General features: G+C 40.7%; 1 protein-coding gene across 16 annotated transcripts in view; it reads left to right on the plus strand.

Moving 5' to 3' along the window:
- Positions 1-20,644, plus strand: part of KIAA1217 (KIAA1217 ortholog) — a 564,412-nt gene that overhangs the window by 469,769 nt on the left and 73,999 nt on the right. For all 16 annotated transcript variants that reach the window (XM_072651714.1, XM_072651715.1, XM_072651718.1 and 13 more), the window contains one exon: positions 10,022-10,854. In XM_072651714.1, coding sequence (XP_072507815.1) covers positions 10,022-10,854 — 833 coding nt within the window. The remainder of the gene's footprint in view (positions 1-10,021; positions 10,855-20,644) is intronic.

Genomic DNA, 20,644 nt, shown 5'->3' on the forward strand with positions numbered 1-20,644 from the left:
CTTCTTGATGCTGGGCAAAGCCTCACTATGCCTCAGTGTCCTTGTTTATAAAAAGCACTTCACCAGAGTTTTATGTGCAACAAAGGAGATGCTATGTGAGAGAAATGTTTTTAAACCTCCCAGTGCCTGTATAAACGCTAGCTGTTATTATCTGAGGAGCAGTAGGGACCTGAGGACAGGTAGAAGGTAGCATAAATAAACTCAGTTGCATAAATCTGAAGGTTTCTTTTTTGAGGAAATTCCTTAAGTTTTAAGTTCTTTTCAGTGAATTTTCATTAAGCATAGGATGTGTGTAGCTCATGAAAGTGGGCATTTTCTAGTCTTTGGAGTGAGGGATTGCTTAGGAATATCCATCCTCCATTAAGATAAAGGCGTTTCTTTAAATGTGGAGAGAGCAAGCAGTAAGGTGAGCCCGAGTGTGGTGCTGAAAGCATGAAGGGAATGACCTTCAGAGAGTGGCTGGATGTTTAGGAAACATTCCCAAACACAAGGAAAACTAAATCATTTGGAGAAATGGAAGTCACATCCGCTGGAGGCCCAGCTTGCTCACTGTACTTTGAAGGTTATGTAAGTTTAGCTGTTGGGGATTGTGGAAGGCAAAAATCTTTCTAGAACATGCAGGTGGTCTCAGAATATTTGAGTAATCTTTCCCCCAGGAGAGTCCATAGGAGCTAAATTTCTCTCCTAAAATATGCTCAACCTGAACAATCAAAGGATAAAGGGGAACTCTACTGGAGGAGCTGTCTCCTTGAACTCTGGAGATTATCTCAATTTCAAATCTCAGCTCCAGGTGGGCAAAACCAAGTCGTTCCAGAGATAATTCTCTGGCAGCTGTCTGACCTCTACCAAGTGAGGGACAGAAGCTTTATGACTAAAGGAGTCAACTTAGGCTGGGCCTCAGAGAAGCTTCTTTCATCTCCTTCTATCTTTATCATAACTAGTTTATATTTAACCTGGAGCCAGGAAGGAATAATAATTACCCAGGTGTCTGCTTAAAGGTTCTGGCATTGCTTTTGTGAGAACACTGAATAGTTTAAGGTGGCTAATGGGCTAGACTTCTTTTAACTAATATCAACCCCCCCAAAATATTATTTAACCTACAAAAATCAATCAATGCATCAGATGGAATGTATTAAGTACTTAGTACTAGGGTACAAGTATAAATAATGACACAATCCTGTATTCAAAAGGAACTTACACATTCTAAAGAAAATACAGGGTGTCCCAAAAGTCACAGTGCAGTTTTGAGCTATTTAAAATGGCACCAAGACTTTTGGGACACCTTGTACATAAATAGCTACAGGATAAGTATAAAACAAATAAATGCAAGTATATACAAAGTAGTAGCACATGGGAGACTCAGGAACTTGAGCTGTGTTTTAAAGGCAGAGGGACTTTATGAGGCAGAGGCAAGGAGGGACTGCATTCCTTGCATGTAGGAGAGTTGGAGCAAAGGCTCAGCGGTGGGAAATGAAATGTTGTGTAGGAGGTGGTTTCCATCTCTTCATCCTTTAGGGCTCTAACTTCTTTCCTCTTAGCCCTTTAGAGTTCCTAGCCAAGGTAGTCTGATTCTAACTGGGGCCACACCTTTCATGACCAGTTTCATTTAATCATAATTTACATTTCTAGGATGCTTTAAGGTTTACCCCACCTAATCTATCTCCAGCAGTCCTGTGAAGGAGGTGTTGGGTATTATTCTCATTCTATAGATAAGGAAATAGACTAGAGTCCTTAAGTGATTCACCTACGGTTATAGAGCTATTAAGTCTAGGAACCAGGGCTCTTGACTTTATGTTTAATATGGTTTTTGCTATGTCATGTGTTTCACTAGCTCACCCTCACAGACAGCTAAATAAATTCGTCCCTTTGCCTGACCTACCAGTCCCTTTTTCATTCTTACTTTTGTAGAGGCCACCGTGAATTGGAAAAAATGCCAAGATTGCGATGATGATAGGAACGCGTGGCCCCTCTCCAGGGTTTCAGGGGATCTGTACAAAGTATGACTATTTTTAGTCATTTAGACTGTTATATATACTATATGTATAATCAGTATAGACTATTTATAATATGATTGACACAGCAGCTGTAGTTGATAGGGTAAAGTAGGCGACCCCCTCTCCTGATTCTCCCCTCCCTCCCGGATGGGAAACAGTAGCTTGCCTAGGGGCAGAATCTTGTGGGAAATGAGAAGAACTCTTCTGATCCCAAAGTCTCAAAAGCAAGAGTAAGGAGGCGATAGGTAGACTTAGACAAAAGGCGATCTAAGGAAGGAACAGATTTGGGGGAAAATACCGATCTGGCATTTGCAAATTTCAGTCTGACTCTCAGGAAGGAGGCTAGTTCCTAAGATGCTAAGCTTTGAGAGTCATCCACATTGAGATGCTAGTTGGAAGGAGAAGAAAGCCATAGGCTGTTATTACTCAGTAAGTTTTTGGGGCTCCTCTTGTGGAACTGTCTTCAAGGCCGGCCTCTAGCTACACAAGGAATTCCACCTCATTGCGCTTTGCCCCATTCAGTCAGTCTGGCTCCCCGTGACTTTTGGCTATTTCCTAAGTCATAAGTCCATTTTCAGTGGCTCGGATTTGCTCCCAAGAAGGGGGGTATTCAAAGGAACATGCTGCCAACTCTGGAGGGGGTTCCAGAAATATTCTGAGTAATGGTAGCCTTGGCTGCACTAAATGCTTGTGCCTCTCCAGGCAGTTAGCTTGAGGAAGACAGCCCTTAATAGGATGTGTAACAGCCTCATGTATTTGTGAAAGTTCAGGCTCTTTGCTTTCATCAGACACCCCCAGCACTTATTCCAGAATGTTCAGTGTTTTTCTTTTGTGGCTGTATAAATTATAAAAAATTATTAATCTAATATACATATTTACAGGGGTTTTTTTCCCCTACCATCAAATAAATGGAAAAGCAAAATTCCCCACTTGATCACTTCTCATGAAGATTCTAACAACAACCTTGCATTTTCAGTCATTAGGACATTCTCTTATTTCTTCCTCCTGTTTTCCATTTTGTGGTTTACCATCACCACTTCTTTGTCTGACCCTTTTATGAACTTATGCTCCAGCATTTCTTTGGCCTGGAAGAGACTTCAGGGCCTTCCAACTCTTCTGTGATAAAGGACAAGGTCCTAATTTCTCATTGCCTTAAAAACTAGACTCCCCTTCCTCAGAGGGGGATAAAGGTCACACCCTAAGGGTCTGGAGAGTGTCCCATCTGCCTTGAAGATCCTCCCTGTGCACTCATTCAGAGAATCGAGTATTGGGTATTTGGATTTTGTATTGGGCTTTTAGTGAGGCCTGAGTAAATTCTCCTCAGTAGGAGGAACAGCCACTCTTTAAAAGTGGAAAGATTTCTGGCTTTAAAGTTAGAAAGTCTGAGTAAAATTCCCAGCTCTGTCACTTAATTACTTGCATGGGTGACTTTAGTTAAGTCCCTTAACCTCTTGAGGCCTCATTTTCTTCATCTATACTGTAAAGAGTTTGGATTTGTGCCATGCATTCGGGCTTAGAAAGTCAAGGTTCAAATCCTGCCTCTACCTCTTACCACCTCTGTGACTTTGGACAAAAAGTCACTCTGAGTCTTGAGGCTCTGATTTATTCATCTATAAAATGAGAATGTTGGACTAACTGACCTCTAAGGGCCCCACCCAGTTCTGCATTTCTGGTCCTTCAATCTCTGATGACTTCCAAGGTCCCTTCGAGACATGATCTTACAATAGTCATACTTTCCGGAGAGTAGATCATGGGTGCAGCTCACAGAGCACCACTGCTGCTACTGAGTTTGTTAGGATATTGCTTTGTGCCATTTCCAGATTTCTCATCATGGCCTCCCAGCTCCCCCATGCTCTTGCCTATTTACTAGTTCACTGTTGCAGTGAGAAACCGCTGAATGAGCATACTTCTTGCTTTGATGAGGATGAAAATGAGAATGATGTTGGCACTCCTGTAGTGCTTTAAGGCACATTTGAAGGCAGAGTTTTACATATGTCATCTCATTAAGTCTACAGCCTCTGGCCAAACAACCACAAAACTCTACCATTACCAGCTTCCACAATTGCTGTCCTCCCTGCAGCCCCGCTAAAAGACAGCCCTATTTTCAGCCTTGCCTTCATTGTAAATTGTAATTGGGTGTCAGCTGCCCAGAAACCATAAGATAATCTGAGGTTAAATAATGATGATAGCTGGATATGGTGGCACACCCCTGTAATCAGTGCTGCAAGAAGCTGGTGGATTGCTTGAGCTCGGGAGTTCTGAGAGGCAGTGTACAAGTGGGTATCTTTACTGTGTCTGGTACCAGGATGGTGAGTCCCTGGGGGCAGAGAAGTATAGGGCATGACCAGACTATCTAATGAGTGGAAAAATGACCCAGATCAAAACAGAACAGGTCAAAACTTCCAGGCTTGATTGGCAGTGGGATCAGGCTCATGAATGAGTACTTGATATACTTCCAGCTCAGGCAAGAGAAGAAGAACCTAGTCTCAAAAAAAGGAAGAAACAACTCTCAAAACAACAAACTCACCTTTAACTTTAACTGTTTTAAACTTTGCTAAGCCCTTTTTTTCCACAACAGCATTTCATAGATGAGGAAACAGAGACTGTCAGGAAGTACAGAGATTTGCCCAGGATCATACAGCTAGTTAAGTGTCTGCGACAGAATTTGAACTCAAATCCCTTGACTTGGACTGCCCGACAGCTCTATCCTTGGTGAAGAGGAAATTCAAAGTAGCCAACAGTAACTATTCATACAGAGCCAAGGAGACCTATTAAATTAACAAGCTCTGTGCTTTGGAGACCTTTCCAGTCTAAGTTGGGCTTCCTCTTCAAGCTGATCATAATGAAATTCTATTTAAAGCCCCTCATCTTCCAGATTTGCTGTACCACATGGTGAAGTTGGCCAGACATTGCCTGTTGGCTGAGACAGTCTTATTTGTATTTTGTGAACTCTTAAGCCCCACTTTGTTTATTGAAACTGCCTGATGATGCCTTTTCTATGCACTGTTCCCATTTTGCCAAATCTGAGAGAGTGGAGCATTTGTAATGGATCGATGCCTGCCTGTTGAAAAGACAGAGAGATCCCCTGGCACCCTGCGATGAGCCATAACAAAGTCAGGTCTCTGCAGCCTGTATTAGTATGTACATTATCTGTGCTCCCTAAAGACACTAATTATGGGGAAACAGTGAACATCAGCTCATGTCCTAGGCCCAGGCCTGGCATTGAAGGCCCGCATAGCCTATAGTTAGGTGCCTTGAGGGTGTGTGTGTGTGCGACTTCATGTATACCTATAACACACATATAGAACATGTGTGTATGTGTGTATACATGCATGTATGTGTACATTGTGTGTATGCATGCACACATACACACACACTCTAGTATCAAGTTAGTACCTGGTCTGGAGGATCACGTTTGTAATGTGGGTCCGTTCCCTAGAGGTTCCAAGCCACTTTGAGGGCAAGAGCGCAGCAGGAGTGAGGATTCTAGTTCATTCTAGTCTCTAAAGATTGACTCCAAGCTGCTCGAATGGCCGTGGAATTAGTCAAGCAACAAAACTTGGTTACAGTTCAGCCTCATCAGTAGATTGAGGAGAGAGGAGATGTAAACTCAGGCATCAGAATGTGAAGGCTTCTGATACCTTCAGCAGCTAGAAACAACTGAGCTTAACTCACCTTTAACCAGAATAATTAGTTCAAATAGGAATCTACTAGAATCTACTTCCTTCTCTGTGTCTGCATAATGGATAAACTCCTATTCAGTCTCCACACAGACTGCTCTACGGTGGCCTCATAGTGCCCCTGGATCTCTGCAAACCACCCCTTCACCCTCTATCCCCAACTTAACGGAGGACTCATTGGACTTTATTTGCCCCCAATAGAAAAAAAATTAGCTACTTTCAATGGTCTTAATTATTTGCCATGGGTAGACTGGGCTGAAGGGTGTGGGACAGAAAAATTAAAAGACACAGTTCTTGTTTCCAAACAATTTTAATTTCTATTTGAAAAGTCAAAACGTGTGCTTTCCTAGCAGTCCATGCCATTGTTAGCTAAAGGAGACAACGTCTCTACCCAAATATTGTATAGTAATAAAGCTAGGTTAGGGGACTGATCCTGAAACACCGCCTATCCAAGGCATTTGCACCTTAATCTAGGCTGCCCTAAAGGATGTAACCCTACCAGAGGATCCCAGCCTTGAGGACATTTGAACAGCAGGCCCTTTAAATTTAGAGAGGCAGGCAAGGTAGGATGAGGTGAACCTGCAGGCTGGAGTGGTTGGCAGCTGTCAAAACAAAAGCTAACAAAGCTCTCTCTGGCTGTTAGTTTACAGGTGTCATAGGCACTGTGTTAACCCTTCAGTCCCAGTTCCTGATGCTGCTCTGTAGATTTCTGAGAAGCTAATTTTAGAAGGAAAAGAAAGAAAGAAAGAAAGAAGGAAAGAAAGGAGGAAGTATTGTTCTAAGTCTAGTAAATCAACAGAAATTAATGGTATAAAAATTTACATACATAGATTGTCTATTTCAAGTTGGAAGAGATCTTAGAGGCCATTTTAAGATCAGGAGAGGGGCAGCTAGATGGCACAGTAAATAGAGAACCAGCCCTGGAGTCAGGAGGACCTGAGTTCAATCAAACCTGGCCTTGGACAAGTAGCTGTGTGACCCTGGGCAAGTCACTTAACCCTGATTGCCTCAAATAAATAAAAATAAAAAAGATCAGAAGACCTAGTCTTAGAGAGGTTGCCCAAAGTTAGACACAGGCAGTAAGGGGCACCATTGGGATTAGAACCCAGCTTCTCTGATTACAAAACCCAGGACTCTGGCCATACTGCCTGCCGTAAAACCATAAGCTCTAACTTATTTACAATTTGTTTAAAAATGTGTATATTAACTGTAACTGAATGATCTTGAAAATTTCTTTTTGTTTTTGTGTGCCATTCTGATTTTTTCCTTTTGTGTGATTTCTCCAGGTTTTGTTTTTGTCACAGTCAAGGTGTTTATTGTTCTGATATTTCTTTCTTACTTTTTCATCAGTTTTTCTATATTTATATTCTCCATATTATATATTCTCATTCTCTCTCTCTCTCTCTCTGTATATATATATATATATATATATATATATATATATATATATATATATACATTCCATATATTGCCATGGGAGTGGTAATCCTCCATGACATACCCTACTTGTTCTACTGTTCCCCAGTCAATGGACATGTGGGTCATTCTCAGTTTTGTTTTATTTTTTTCCTATTCGGAATAAAGTTTCTGTGCCTCTTTTTGCAAATATAGATCTTTTTCTTTCCCATAAGATCTTGAGGGTCCTAGTAGTGAGATCACAGGATCACCTGGTATGAACAACTTTATCACTTATTGTTTTATTCCTTCTTAATTTAATTTTAATTTTTCAGGGGGCAAAGGTTGTTTCTAGATCAGTGATTTCACTAGTGAAACTTCCAGTGCAGATGGAGAGACTAGTCTCTGTAGCATATAACCTTGGTTTCTTGGGGCATTGAAAGTTTCACTGCCCAGTGTCACACAGCTGTGTGTAGGAGAGACTTAACCCTAAGTTTTCCTGAATCCTAGGTTGGCACTTTTTCTAGTAATCGAGTACCAGACTTCTTGCCAAAGAAGTTCCATCAGTAGTGTCGATTTTCTTAAGATCTCCCCACCATTGCACTGAGTCACTTTTAACAGTCTTTGCCAATTTGATGGCTATAAGGTGGTATCCCCAAGATATTTTAATCTGGAAGCTTTTTTGTACCCTTGAACTAGAAGCAAAGTAACACTTTGCTTTGACCTTACTTTATGAACATCAGATATTATCTAGACCAAATCTTTTATTTTACAGATGAGGAAACTAGGGTTCCAAGAAGTTGTTTTTACTATGGGTTTTGCTCACAACAGCCCTGTGATGTTGATAGTCAAATCAATAGCATTAATGGGGCACCTACTATGTGCCAGATGCTGAGTGCTAAGTGCCAGGGATACAAAGAAAGACAAAACAGTCCCTTCCTTCCAGGACTTGACAGTCTACTGGGGGAGACACCAAGCAAACAACAGTGTGTAAACAAATATATACAAGATAAAATTGAGATGGTCTCAAAGGAAAGGTGTTAGCAAGAATTAAGGAGGATTGGGAAAAGCTTCTTATAGAAGATGAGGTTTCAGCTGAGCCTTGAAAGAAGTCAAGGAAGCCAAGAAGCTTTTAGACATTTGGATGAAAAGGAACATGTCCAGAAACTGAGCTCTCAGCTCACTTCACTTTGTGTCTGCTCTTCCGCCGGTTTTCAGCTCCCTTCCCCTCCATGTCCCCACCTTTCTCCCCTTTCCTGCTGCCTTTTTTCTGTGCTATCTTCCCCGTTAGTTTCTCATTTTCTTGAAAGCAGAGACTGTCTTTCTTTTTATTAACTGTATCCCCAGTACTTAGCACAACACCTTTCACAAAGTAGGTACTTTATACATATTTAATGTATTGGCACACAGTAGGTGCTTCATACATGTTTAATGTATTGGGATATGTTTATTGGATCCTCAGACTTTTTTTCTTCCCTCTATTTTTCTTTCCTTTCTTCCTCTGTGGATTCCAATTGTATTCTAATAGCTACCCTTCTCACTTCCTGTCCCTTTGATTGCCCCTGTCTCTCCCCTTGATTACACCCTCTTCCTTGGACTCTGAGGATATGGTGAACTCCTGTGGTATCCTAAAGCAGGCCATCAGTTGAGAAAGAACTTAAGGTGGCCCAGAAAGGTTATGACAGCTCCTGCTTTTAATTATCAGATCCAATCAAAGAGTCTCCAGTGGCCTTTCCCAACTTCTGTGTTTGGCCCAAAATGGAAAGTATCGAATGTTCTTTTTCTGGATGACTTTGTACTTTATATTCTCCTCCTTGGTAAACCACACAGTGGGTTGTGGTTATGATTTATTTTCCTCCTCTTCTTATGAACCAAATCCTTCATCCCTTTCCCCTTCTGAAAGCATAGTTAATAGTTAGGGCCTGAGAGGGTCCCTATTTCCCTCCAGTTATATGTAATCTTTTTGAAAGCAGGGGCCACATTTTGCTTCCACTTTGAAAAAAAAATCAACTTGTTAATTTATCAATTGATTTGATTTTTTTCTGATGTATCTTTCCATTCATCAGATAATCAGGCAACAATATTTGTGATATGCCTATTATGTACTTAACACTGTGCTAGCCCTTTGGGGAAACATACAGAAATGGTTGTACATGGTCCTTAAGCTTGAGAGGCTGATATTTTAGTATATTTTTATTACATTTCTTTCTCTGGGAGTTGAAAAAGGCCCCTTTTTCTATCAGTTAATGTAGATCACTAACAGGCTTTTGTGAATGATAATGGATGATTACAAACTTTTATCCTGATTTTTCTCTTTATTCCTCCTTTCCCTTAGTAGTTTTTGGGTCAGAGAAACATCACATAACATTTTTTCCAGTGCTAATGCACCAGAATTGGGTGGCCCTTAAAAACAGTGAGGGAATAGCATGATGTAAGTTGCTCAGTAGCCCTTCGCCCAGAGAGACTTGAACACCATCTTGTTACAGTAGTGGCATTAGAGATCCTTCAGGAAATGCCTAATTGCCAAAGAAAGTGGTCTGGTCAGGTAGTATATGGGAGATATACCAGCTGGATACCTACACAAAGATCAAGAGGAAGGCCTCCAACAACATTCTAAAGAATATGGAAGCATAGGAACAATAATTCCTCAGGATGAAATGGTGTGGCTATTCTTTCCCAGTGGAAAGACTTTCCATACCAATCTTTTCCCAGCTGCATTAAAGTGTAGCACATCAGAATGCATTAGACCAGATACTGGAAACTGTTATCATTTTGGACATGGTTCAATCTCAGTTTTGCCAAATGATCTGAGAAGCTAAGACATCTAGATTTAATTAATTAAGAGACCTTTTTCTATAGACTATCAAGCGACGCTAGAACAATATGGTACCAAGGCATGAAACATCTATAGAGATGAATGTAAAAGAATGTCCTTATTTTGTCTCTTTTCAGATGCAGAGGGAAATTGCTTATGCAAGAGGAGAAGGCACTGGTGCCTCTCGCCCAGGATCCACAGCTCTTCCACCCCATGCAATTCCAAATTCACCACCCTCTACTCCCATACCACACTCTATGCCTCCTTCTCCATCCAGAATCCCATACGGGGGTGCTCGCACAATGGTTGTTCCGGGCAATGCTACTATTCCCAGAGACAGGCTCTCCAGCATGCCAGTTTCAAGATCCATCTCCCCAAGCCCAAGCGCGATTTTGGAAAGAAGAGATGTAAAACCAGATGAAGACCTAAGCGGCAAGAGCATTGCCCTGTTCAGAAATGAAGGTTTATATGCTGACCCATTCCTTTTTCATGAGGGACGAATGAGCATAGCTTCTTCACATGGCGGACATCCCCTTGATGTTCCAGATCATGTCATTGCCTATCACCGCACAGCAATTCGATCTGCAAGTGCTTACTGTAACCCCTCTCTACAAGCTGAAATGCATTTGGAGCAGTCACTGTACAGACAGAAACCAAGGAAGTATCCAGATAGCCATTTGCCTACATTGGGCTCAAAAACACCACCAGCCTCTCCCCATCGAGTTAGTGACATCAGAATGATTGATATGCTCCCCCATCATAATGCCCACATACCACCTCATGCCATGCAGCCGGATCGGGCCTCTCCCAGCCGCCAGTCATTTAAAAAGGATCTGGGAACCACATTATATATAGAAAAACCACGGAACCCTCCTGTATTAACAGGCATGGTGGACATGGGCCCACCACTGACAGAGAAGCAAATTTTTGGTTATAGCACCATGACATCACCCAAAGACAAGGAGACAAGGTAAGCATGGGGAAGATACAAGGTGGTGGGTATAAGGAGCCATGAGAGATGTGTACATGCTAATTTTGTAAACCTGCTCCTGGAACAGGAATGTGAACCTTTAGGGCAATGTATGCCCAAAATGTTGAGCTAGGCAGAGATCTCTTCTAACTGAATGTTTTCCATTTGTTATTAGTTATTTCAGTTGTTTGGGGAAATTTCATGATTAACTAAAGAATGACCTTCTGATGGCTGTTATCACCAGGAGATGATGACACATCAAAATATGGAGACGAGTGTATTGTATCTTGGCAGAGAGACTTTCTGAGACTATGATTTCTGTTTTGTCCATTATAGAATTCTCTCTTTTTTTCTCATATGGTTTGAGGAAATGGAAAAAATGTGTCACTGTCTATCTTCTTGGGTGTAAAACACAAATTTGCATGAAAACAGAATGTTTCTGTTTTAAGTACTCATTATGGAATGGTGCTGAAATCAGCGAAATGAGTCCACTGAATGGGAACAATTTGGTTTGGATTTGTGTTTGATATTCTCTTCAACTTAGGTACTGGGCTAGAGTCTCCCAAACTACATATTTAAAACCTCAAAAAAAAAAAAAAACAACAGCTGTAATAAAGATCTTTTAGAAGCAGTATGGTGGAATGGAAAGAGAACTGGGCAAAGACTCAGGAAGACCTGGGTTCAAGTCACACTCTGATACATACTGGCTGTGTGCCTCTTGGTTATGTCACTAGGAAACTCTATATTGATCAGTGTTGACATGGGAGCTTCCCCTGGAGCTTCTTATACCAATGAAATTATTGTTAGTCCAGTCAGAAATTTTAAAAATAGATTGATTTTGATAGACTATAGGATCATAAATTTAAAACCAGCAGGTTTTTAAATGGCCTTTAGTCCATTCCCCTTATTTTGCAGATGAGAATACTGAGGCCTTGCAGGTATCTAGATAGATAAATGGTACATAGCAAAGCCAGGTTTTGAACTCAGGGTCCTCTTGACCCCAAACCTCAGACTTAGATGAATCATTGTAGTTGTTCCAGTCTTAATTTTGGTAGAAGGATGCTACCTTAGTAATCATTTTAAAAATCTTGAGGAGGAAACTGAGCCAATAAGAGATGATGCATTTTGCTCATTTTCACTCAAAGATTCAAAAACAATAGAAATAAAAGAAAGAATATTGAGTCAAGCAGGGCCAGGTAACAGGCAGCTCCCCACTATCTCTGTGCTGTTTCACAACTTTGGGAAAAGAAGACTCAGATTGTGAATGACAAATGACATACATAATCATCTTTTACACTGGTAATAAACAGTACCTCTCACTGATGGATGACTGGTGAAAGGAAGACCCATCTGGCTTTGCAAGAGAAATACCTAATGTTGGAGGATTCCAGAAGAGTGGAGAAAAAAATGGGAAAAAGTACCATGAATCCCGAAGGACTGAAGCTTCTTATAGATGAAGTTGTTGTGGCATGTGGCTCATTTGTCTAGAAAAAAGATGAGGAATTTCCAAGATGGTATTTGAGCTTGCTATTTCAATCAGAATCCAGGATAAGGTCCTGAGGCAAGAGTTCTCTGCCTTTTTTTGTGTCATGGACCCCTTCGGTGAAAACTGCGTACCCCTTCTTAGAGCAAGATTTTTAAATCCAGAGAAATAAAATGTATAGGATTACAAAGGAAGCCAGTTAGAATAATATGTAGTCATCAAAATACCTTTCACAACAAGTTCACCAATCCCAGGTTAAGAACTCCTATCTTAGGGTTTAGGGTTTTTACACACACAACAAACAGGGTCTAAATTACAATACACTGACTACTTAGGAGAGGACTGAACAGAGAGAGCAAAGATGACATATTTATAAATATTATGTAACTATTCTAAAAATTTTGCTAGGGCAAAGGGAAAGACATGAGCTGGGGAAGCTTGAGGGTGAGGGTGAGGATGAAAAGAACCCTGCATTTGAATCCCAGCTCCCACACTTACCATGTGACTCTAGACAAGTCCCTAATCTTCTCTTTCTTAGTTTCTTCATCCGCAAGAGAAGATACTACCTCCCTCTCGTAGCTGCAAGGAGAGCATGTTGTAAATCCTAAATAACATCTTATCAGATGAACTGTTTTTATTTCTCAAAATTTCTCTTGACTTCTAAGAGTGGTTGGGAGTCCTGTGGCAGATCATTAGTACAGAATCCTATGATTAGAGAAATAGACTAAAACACACGTCTTGGACATCAGGGTGAAGTATGGGAGCTCTGCTGAGAAGGGTGAAGCATTTCCACAGCTCACCATTTTAAATAACTCTCAGGGAATTTTTAATAACATCATCGACGTTCCCTAAAAGCTTTCAGTTTCTGTATTTGAAAGACTTTCTCAACCTCAAATTTTCCATTTTCCACAAACCTCAGAAGTTTTGTCATGTAAAAAAAAAAAATTGGCCATTCTATCATGTAAAAAAAATAATTTGACACCTCCCCCAAAATTTTCTGCTTAAAAAAAGACATTCAGAGCCAAAAACATGGGAAGACTTACTACAGAATTTTTATTTGTCTAAAATGTATTGCTACTGTAATTACAAGATCATGGTATTCTACAAATGGAACTGGGAGAGACCTCAGAGGGCCTCCATCCCCCTTACTTTACATGAAGAAATGAAGGGCCAAGGAGATTGGGATTTACCATAGAGAGTATGGGCAATAACTGCCCAAGACAGTCAAAGAGGCCGGTTCTTCTGTCTGACTCCAGGACCAACCCGTGTTTCACTTTGCCAAGATGGCTCCTTGTGAAATGGCAAGAGTATTGAATTTGGAGTCAGAGGACCTGAGTTCAAATACTGCCTCTGTCACTTAACATTAATAACACCGGCCAAGCTGCCTCAGATCTTTGGGTATCTCTTCATCTATAGAATGAGGGAGTTGGACTAGGTGATCCATAAGGCCCCCTTCAGTTGCCCCTCTGTGGTCCTGGGATCTCGTACTTTCTATTGATTATTTTTGATGATGCCATTGTGAAGTGGAGAGATAGATGACCTCTACAGAAGTTTTGGTCTTGCTTCTGGCACATCTTGAGGGCGACCCTGAACAAATCACTGATCCTCTCACGGCGTGAAATTGAGCAGATGCCTGTCAGCACTAGGAGCTCCCTACACTGATGAAGTCATAGCTTCCATTTTTGATTTAGTTTTGAATAATACGTCTTGCAGAAAAATAGCTAGTGATTTGAAGTAGGAAAGAATGATGCCCCTTTTGGGAAGAGAGAATCATTCTCCCTACCCCAACCCAACAGCCTCAGCTCTTAATTGAGAGATTTCAGAATGAATGGCTAAAATTTCTCAGTTAAGTAGCAGTGAGACTGTGGTTCTCTGAAGCAGTCCAATATCACTGGTCACACTGGGCATTTTTATCATCGTTGTCACCTGTCTCCCCCCCATCACCTAGAGAGGCAAGGAAATGATGTGAAGAATGGGCAAATAGGGAACACAATCATGCAACTGGTTCCATTTCTCTGTCTTACTCAAGGGATTGAGTTGCCTTATTGAGACTGGTCATCTGGGCTGACAGGTACCTTTACCCCAACAGGAAGTCTGCAAAATGTAAATTGTGCACTCCACCCAGAATTCTGGAATGAATCCGATCTGTACCTTAGAGACCAGGATTCTAAAGAGATTATTGCAGGCTTGAGATGTAAAGAACTATTCTTAACAGATATTTATAATTATAAATGCTGTGGAATTTGCATAATTGCATTGCTAAATATATACATATTGTAAAATACAACAGCACTATCCAGTATATTAACAGAATTATATAAGGGAAAAAATTGCTAGGGAAAGTTAGGAGGGTGCACATTCCTGGGAGTTTTTTATTATTATTATTATTAAAAACACCAGTTCTAAACCCATTTCAAAGCGGGGAAATGAATACCAAAAGCCAATTACAAAAGTATAAAATTTAGTGCATTGTCTAGCCTACAGTATGGTGTTATTTTAGAAATATTTTAAGCTGCATAGGTCATTTTAAAGTGCCTCCCACCACTAAGTGTTTAATTTTCCTCGTGCAGGGTCTCATAAACTGCCAAACCAATTTCTCTTTGGATTTTGTAACATAAATAAGTGAACAAAGCTGAGAGTGCTTTCTTTCTGAGGCTCTCAAGTGAAATTTTACAGCTAAGTTGTAAAACCACTGAAACCCTGGAAGGAAAGTGAAAATCTCCTAAATGTTCTTCCATATTTGGACTCTACTAGACCCCTGGATATGTTTGTTCAGAAGCACTTGTACCCAGCAACCCGGGTGACCTTTAAAAGTCTTTGGAAATCAGAAAATTCTCTCCCATCTGTCCTCAGGAAGCTTCCTTGGGTAACTGGTGTTTTGTTGGTCTGGGTTTTTTGTTTTGCTTTTGTTTTTTTTTTTTTTGAGGAAAAATAATCTTTCCAAACCCTGTTGAGTTTAAGATAAAGTATGAGAAGCTGAGGTAATTTAATCTCAATTCCTTTGGTTAAGTCTGTGTCTCGGTCTGATGAATTCAGCGTTAACTGTTTTGGGGATGCAAGAACAAAGCAGTCTGTGCAAGAAAATCAAATATCCATTGAACTTAGGGAGAAAAAAAAATGGCAGCCAGGTTTCTCCCAGATGTCTACCATATTAGAAGTCTCCACCCAAATAATAACTGAAGTGTTTGACTGCCATGGAAATATGTGGTTCCGTAACTGATTACAACTGTTTCAACTTTAAGGACAGTAATTCTCATGTCTGAGCCTCCAGAAAGGAAATTGTTTGTGACTGACCACATGGCCTTGGGCAGATGACTTGACTTAAGTTGGTTTGGGCTATCCAGATGGAGACTGTGCTAGCAGCTCTTCTAGGCTTCCTAGAGCAGCAGGGAGCAGATAACCATCTCAGTTCCAGTCCCTTCCACTTCACCAGCTTTCTCACTAAAGGCTGATATTTTCCTATCTGTGTCTACTTTTGCTAAATTCTTCTTTTTGTCCCCTTTTTTATTCATAGGATCCTATATTTAGCATTGGAAGGTGTCTTAGAAGTTAAGCTCTCTTTTTTACGGATGAGGAAACTCAATCACTTAGTGATTAAGTGACTTGTCTAGGGCCACACAGCTAATAAAATAACTGAGATAGATTTGAACCGACCTCTTCTTTTCTCCAGATCTGGTGCTATGATCCATCACATTGCACTTGCCATACAGCATGGCTCCCTGGAAGGGTGAAGGGGGACCAATAGGCTAAGAATTGTAGGCAATAGAAAAAAAAAGTTATTAATAAAAAATTATTCCAAAAAAAGAATCATGCTGATGTGAAAAGCAAAATTCAGAAAATCTTAAAGGGCTTGCTGCCTGCACAGGAAGAAAGCAGAGAGTTTGAGTGACCTGAGGCAAATTGAATTTTTGCTTTTTAGCCCTTGTCTTGAGTAGGCAGCATCAGAAATCCCCCAAAGACTTCAGGCTATGACTTGGACTTGTAAAAATTGGACTGGGTCTCTCGATACAAAGTGAAATGAAGATCTGAGGAAATTATGTGAATATTTTTGCTCAGTGTTGTCTCTGGCCTGGCTAATCCCAGTCATTCAGTTCTTTTCTATGTTGGTGAAAGGTCTTTCACTCATAATACATATAGAAGCGTTGCCTTGTAAGAGCCACTTGGTACTTTGAGACTCCCTGTCCTCTGACAGGTCTTTGCATTCCTTGAATCCTTCCTTGACTTGCTGTTTTCTCAATAAATTCTGCTTGTCTCCTGACAAGTATTTATTGAGCATCTTCTGTTTAGAGATGGCCTAAGTACTGGGGGATATAAAGATGCTTGAGGCAACAGCCCTGACCTCCAGTGACTTCTAGACGCCTCGGTTACTTACCTGAGTGGCAAGGATCCTGGTCTAGAGAACAAAATTCAATTCTTCTCTTTTTCCTATTAATCTGTGTGACCTTGGGTAAAATCATTTAACTTCCTTGGGTCTGTTTCTTCCTTCAGTCAACTAGCATTTATTAGGTAGCTACTGTTCACCAGGCCCTGTGCTTGTAAAGGCAAAAGACCTAATCTGAGAGACAAAGGCTTAATCCAGTGGACTTTAAAAACAACACAAGCTATGCTTGTGGACCTTGTAGGAATAACAGATTCATTCTTGAGGCAACTTTGGTACCTTGGCTAGAGCTTTGACACTGGGGCTAGAATACATGGGTATGAGTCCCTCCTCCAACACGGAAAACCTCTGTGACCTTGGCCTAGTCATTTTACTTCTTCTTTCTTGTCTGGGAAATATGGACATTGGACTACACGGCCCCTGAGGTTCTCTCTGTGATTGGTCCCAGCACCCACCACAGTGGTACAAAGATAATAGGAGCTTAATAAATAAATGATCTTTTTAGGTATGAATGGTCCCCCTCTGAAGGCTCTCCCTCAAAGTCTACTCTTGCCACTTCTGGAGAAAATGTTAGGAGGCCCCCAGACAGTGGATGGATATTAGGAAGTAGCAGGAAGGAATTCTTTTTCTAGAAGTTGGGAAGAAATATATCCTTCCCCCCTAGCAGAAGGACTCCAGGAAACAGTAGAGAGAATTCCTTTTCTAGAGTTTGGGAAGAAATGTGTTCCTCCCTAGCTTCTGGAGTTTCAACTGGGAACATTGTAGCCTGAAAGAAATCCAAAATAAAACCAAACTCTGTGTGTGTGTGTGTGTGTGTGTGTGTATAATTATTAATAATTAGATAATGTTGATGTTCAGTGATGTCTGACTCTCCTTGACCCCATTTGGGGGTTTTTTTTGGCAAAGGTACTGGAGTGGTTTGCCATTTCCTTCCCTAACTCATTTTACAGAAACTGAGGCAAACAGGGGTAAGTGACTTGTATTTTAACTCAAGAAGATGAATCTTTGTGACTCCATGGCCAGCACTCTTATCTGCTCTGATACTGTCATTTGCATTATACTGAAACTATATATTATAGTTAGCTTCTGGGAGCTAACCAAAATCTAAATAGCCATTTTTAACTTATTTTTTCTGGTATATTGGACTATACTGAGAGGCAGTATAATAAAGGAGATAGGAAGAAGATAGGTTCAAATATTGTCTTTAACACCTGGGAGAGCTGTGTTTCCTGGGACAAGTCACTTGTCCTCTCAGAGATCCTAGTGACTCTCAGACTAAGTTACAGATAAATTGCTGTTCTGAATCAGTGGGGGAGTCTCCATTGCACAGATGAAATGTAGCTCCTCTCATTCTTCACCACTCCTTTCCGTCCTCCCGCCCCATTAGATTTATATGGTTATATGTTGGCTAAGGTTCGGCAAGATTGGCATTATACGTGATCTTTTTTTTTTTTTCTTCTTTGCAATGCATGTTTTTTACTTAATTTTATATAGTCATAGAATTTCTTTTCTCCTCCAGCTGATTGACATTTTTTCTGCAGCAGTTTTCAACAAACCTCAGTTAAATCCTCTCAGTCTATTTCCCATGAAACAGTTCATCAGATGTTCACAGAGCGGGGGGATGTGCCCTTTTAACTTAGCTAACATGATAGTACTTGATTGTTTGACAAGAATCTTTCTTCCTCTTCATGTTGACATTTCATTGTGGAAATTTTCTTTTATTCCTGTTTCCTTTCTTTTCATTACTTCATGTAAGATTTCTCATATTTTCTTGAATTTTTTATATTCATTGTTCTTATTTAGAAGTCAGCAACTCTTGTGGACACCCACCCAACTTGTGAATACCCAGGATTAGGAGAATGGGGGGAGGAGATTGGGCGATCAGGAAGTTTTTCTGTTCATCTGTTATTCTCAGTTTCTGAGATCTTGGGGGTCAGACTATGGGGGTCACCACTCATTTCTTATTTTGTATATGAGATTCCCTTTTAGGTACCTTCCAACTCTGAGATTCTACTATTCAGTAACATTTGATTTATAAAGTTATTTTTGTGGGAAAATGTGTTTCAGAGTTCCTGACAACCAACATACAAATAAATAATCATGCCTTGTTTATAAATTGAGGGTTGCCTAATTGTCATAAATTGTTATGAGCAGAATCAGCAAAAATCACCCTGAGTTCTTGGGAGGGAGAGATTCTTGTGGGCTCTCTGTGGTCTGTGAAGACTTGATGGAAGGAGAAGGAAAAACTCAAACTCACTGGCCCTTAATAGACAGGGTGAATGAAATGACATCTTCTCATCTATGAAGACAGAAACTCCTAAAAATTTTGAAGAGGGCTCAAAGTTACATAGCTCCTCTTTAATTATGATCCTTCTTGCCTGAAGAAGACAAGGGCCATAAATTCTCCCTCTGGGGATCCTTAGGACCATTCTCCAGCTATCTGCTTTCTATCTCTTACTGTTTTTCCAAGGTGTCTATCGAGGAGACATCTCAATATGGTGCTTTCAGAGCCTGTGAGCTAACTTTAGATAGAGAAAATGAATTCCCATGTCACAGGCAAGCATCAGTAAATCAGTTGTTTCCTCTGCTTCTCTGGCTCCTCCCCCCAGGGTACCATGATTCTCTGTGGGGAGTAAAGAAAAGATGCTGGCTAGCTGAACCACTGAGAAAGACGCATGGGGTTTCATCAAGCCTATGGGCAGCCCGTCACAAAGTAGGGCATGGCATAGAGTGTCACTTCAAACAACCCAGCTTCCCTCAAGAAAGTATTCCATCATCTGCCACAAATTGTTTCAAATGAAAAGGCTTTCATATTCCACTTCTAAATATGCTTTGTACATAGCTCCTAAGGTACTGTCAATCAAATCTTTATGATTGAAACCAGGAACCAAAACAAAGGCAAAGCTACATTTTAATATATAGGGACACCCAGATAAGTCCTATTTCTTTGTCAAACAACCCTTTGTCCCTATAGGGTTAAAGGGTGAATTGTCCCATACTGGCTAGCAATCTCCTAAGGAGATCATACGTTCCAGTCTAAGGGAGGTGTCCTTAGATTGGATCCTGGGACAGAGCTGACTTCAGTTACTCTCCACAGTAACCAACTTAACCTAGATCCCAGTCTGTGTCATGTCCCTTAGAGGGGGTGATAGTGGAAGAGAAAAAAAAAATATGCAACCGCTTCTAGTTTCTGGTGTTTTTGATAGGTCTTTCTAGCTAAATTGAGATGTACTGTGCTTGCCTGGTTTTGTTTGAATTTTAGAGCTTTGTTTTGCATGGATGAGGTCTTCCTTTTTAAAAAGTCTGCCTAACCTGACTTTCAAAGACAGTAAGCCACAGAAATTTGGTGTTACCTGCCAGAACTGCAGCGGATCCATCCATATGACCACTGCCACTTCCTCCTTCCCATCCAGACTTAAAAGCATAAAATATTAAAATTGGAAGGACTTGAACGAATATCAGCTCAGAATCTTGTGTTTTAAAAATGAGGAAACCAAGCAATTTACCCAAAATCATACATCTGAAAGGAGTATGACAAGAACCCCGGTTTCCTGACGCGCAGTCTTGGAAGGAAAAAACAGTATGAAAAAAAGGAAGGAACAGAGGAAGGAAAGGAAGAAAAGGAAGGAAAGAACAGGAGGGAGAGAAGGAAGGAGGGAAGGCAGGGGGGAGGAAAAGGATAAGGAAGGACTTATTAAATGCCTGGAGCTATGTTATGTAGCAGGTGCTGCGCTAAGCGCTTTATAAATATGATCTCATTTGATCTTTACAACAACCCTGGGAGGGAGATGCTATTATTATTCCCATTTTACAGTTGAGGAAACCAAAGAAGACTGAGGTTAAGTGACTTGCCCAGGGTGATGCAGCCATTAAGTGTATGAGGTAGGATTTGAACTTAGGTCTTTTTGACCTAAGGCCTAGCATTCTAT

This window comes from Notamacropus eugenii, chromosome 3, assembly GCF_028372415.1.
Source record: "Notamacropus eugenii isolate mMacEug1 chromosome 3, mMacEug1.pri_v2, whole genome shotgun sequence".
Taxonomy (NCBI): Eukaryota; Metazoa; Chordata; class Mammalia; order Diprotodontia; family Macropodidae; genus Notamacropus; species Notamacropus eugenii.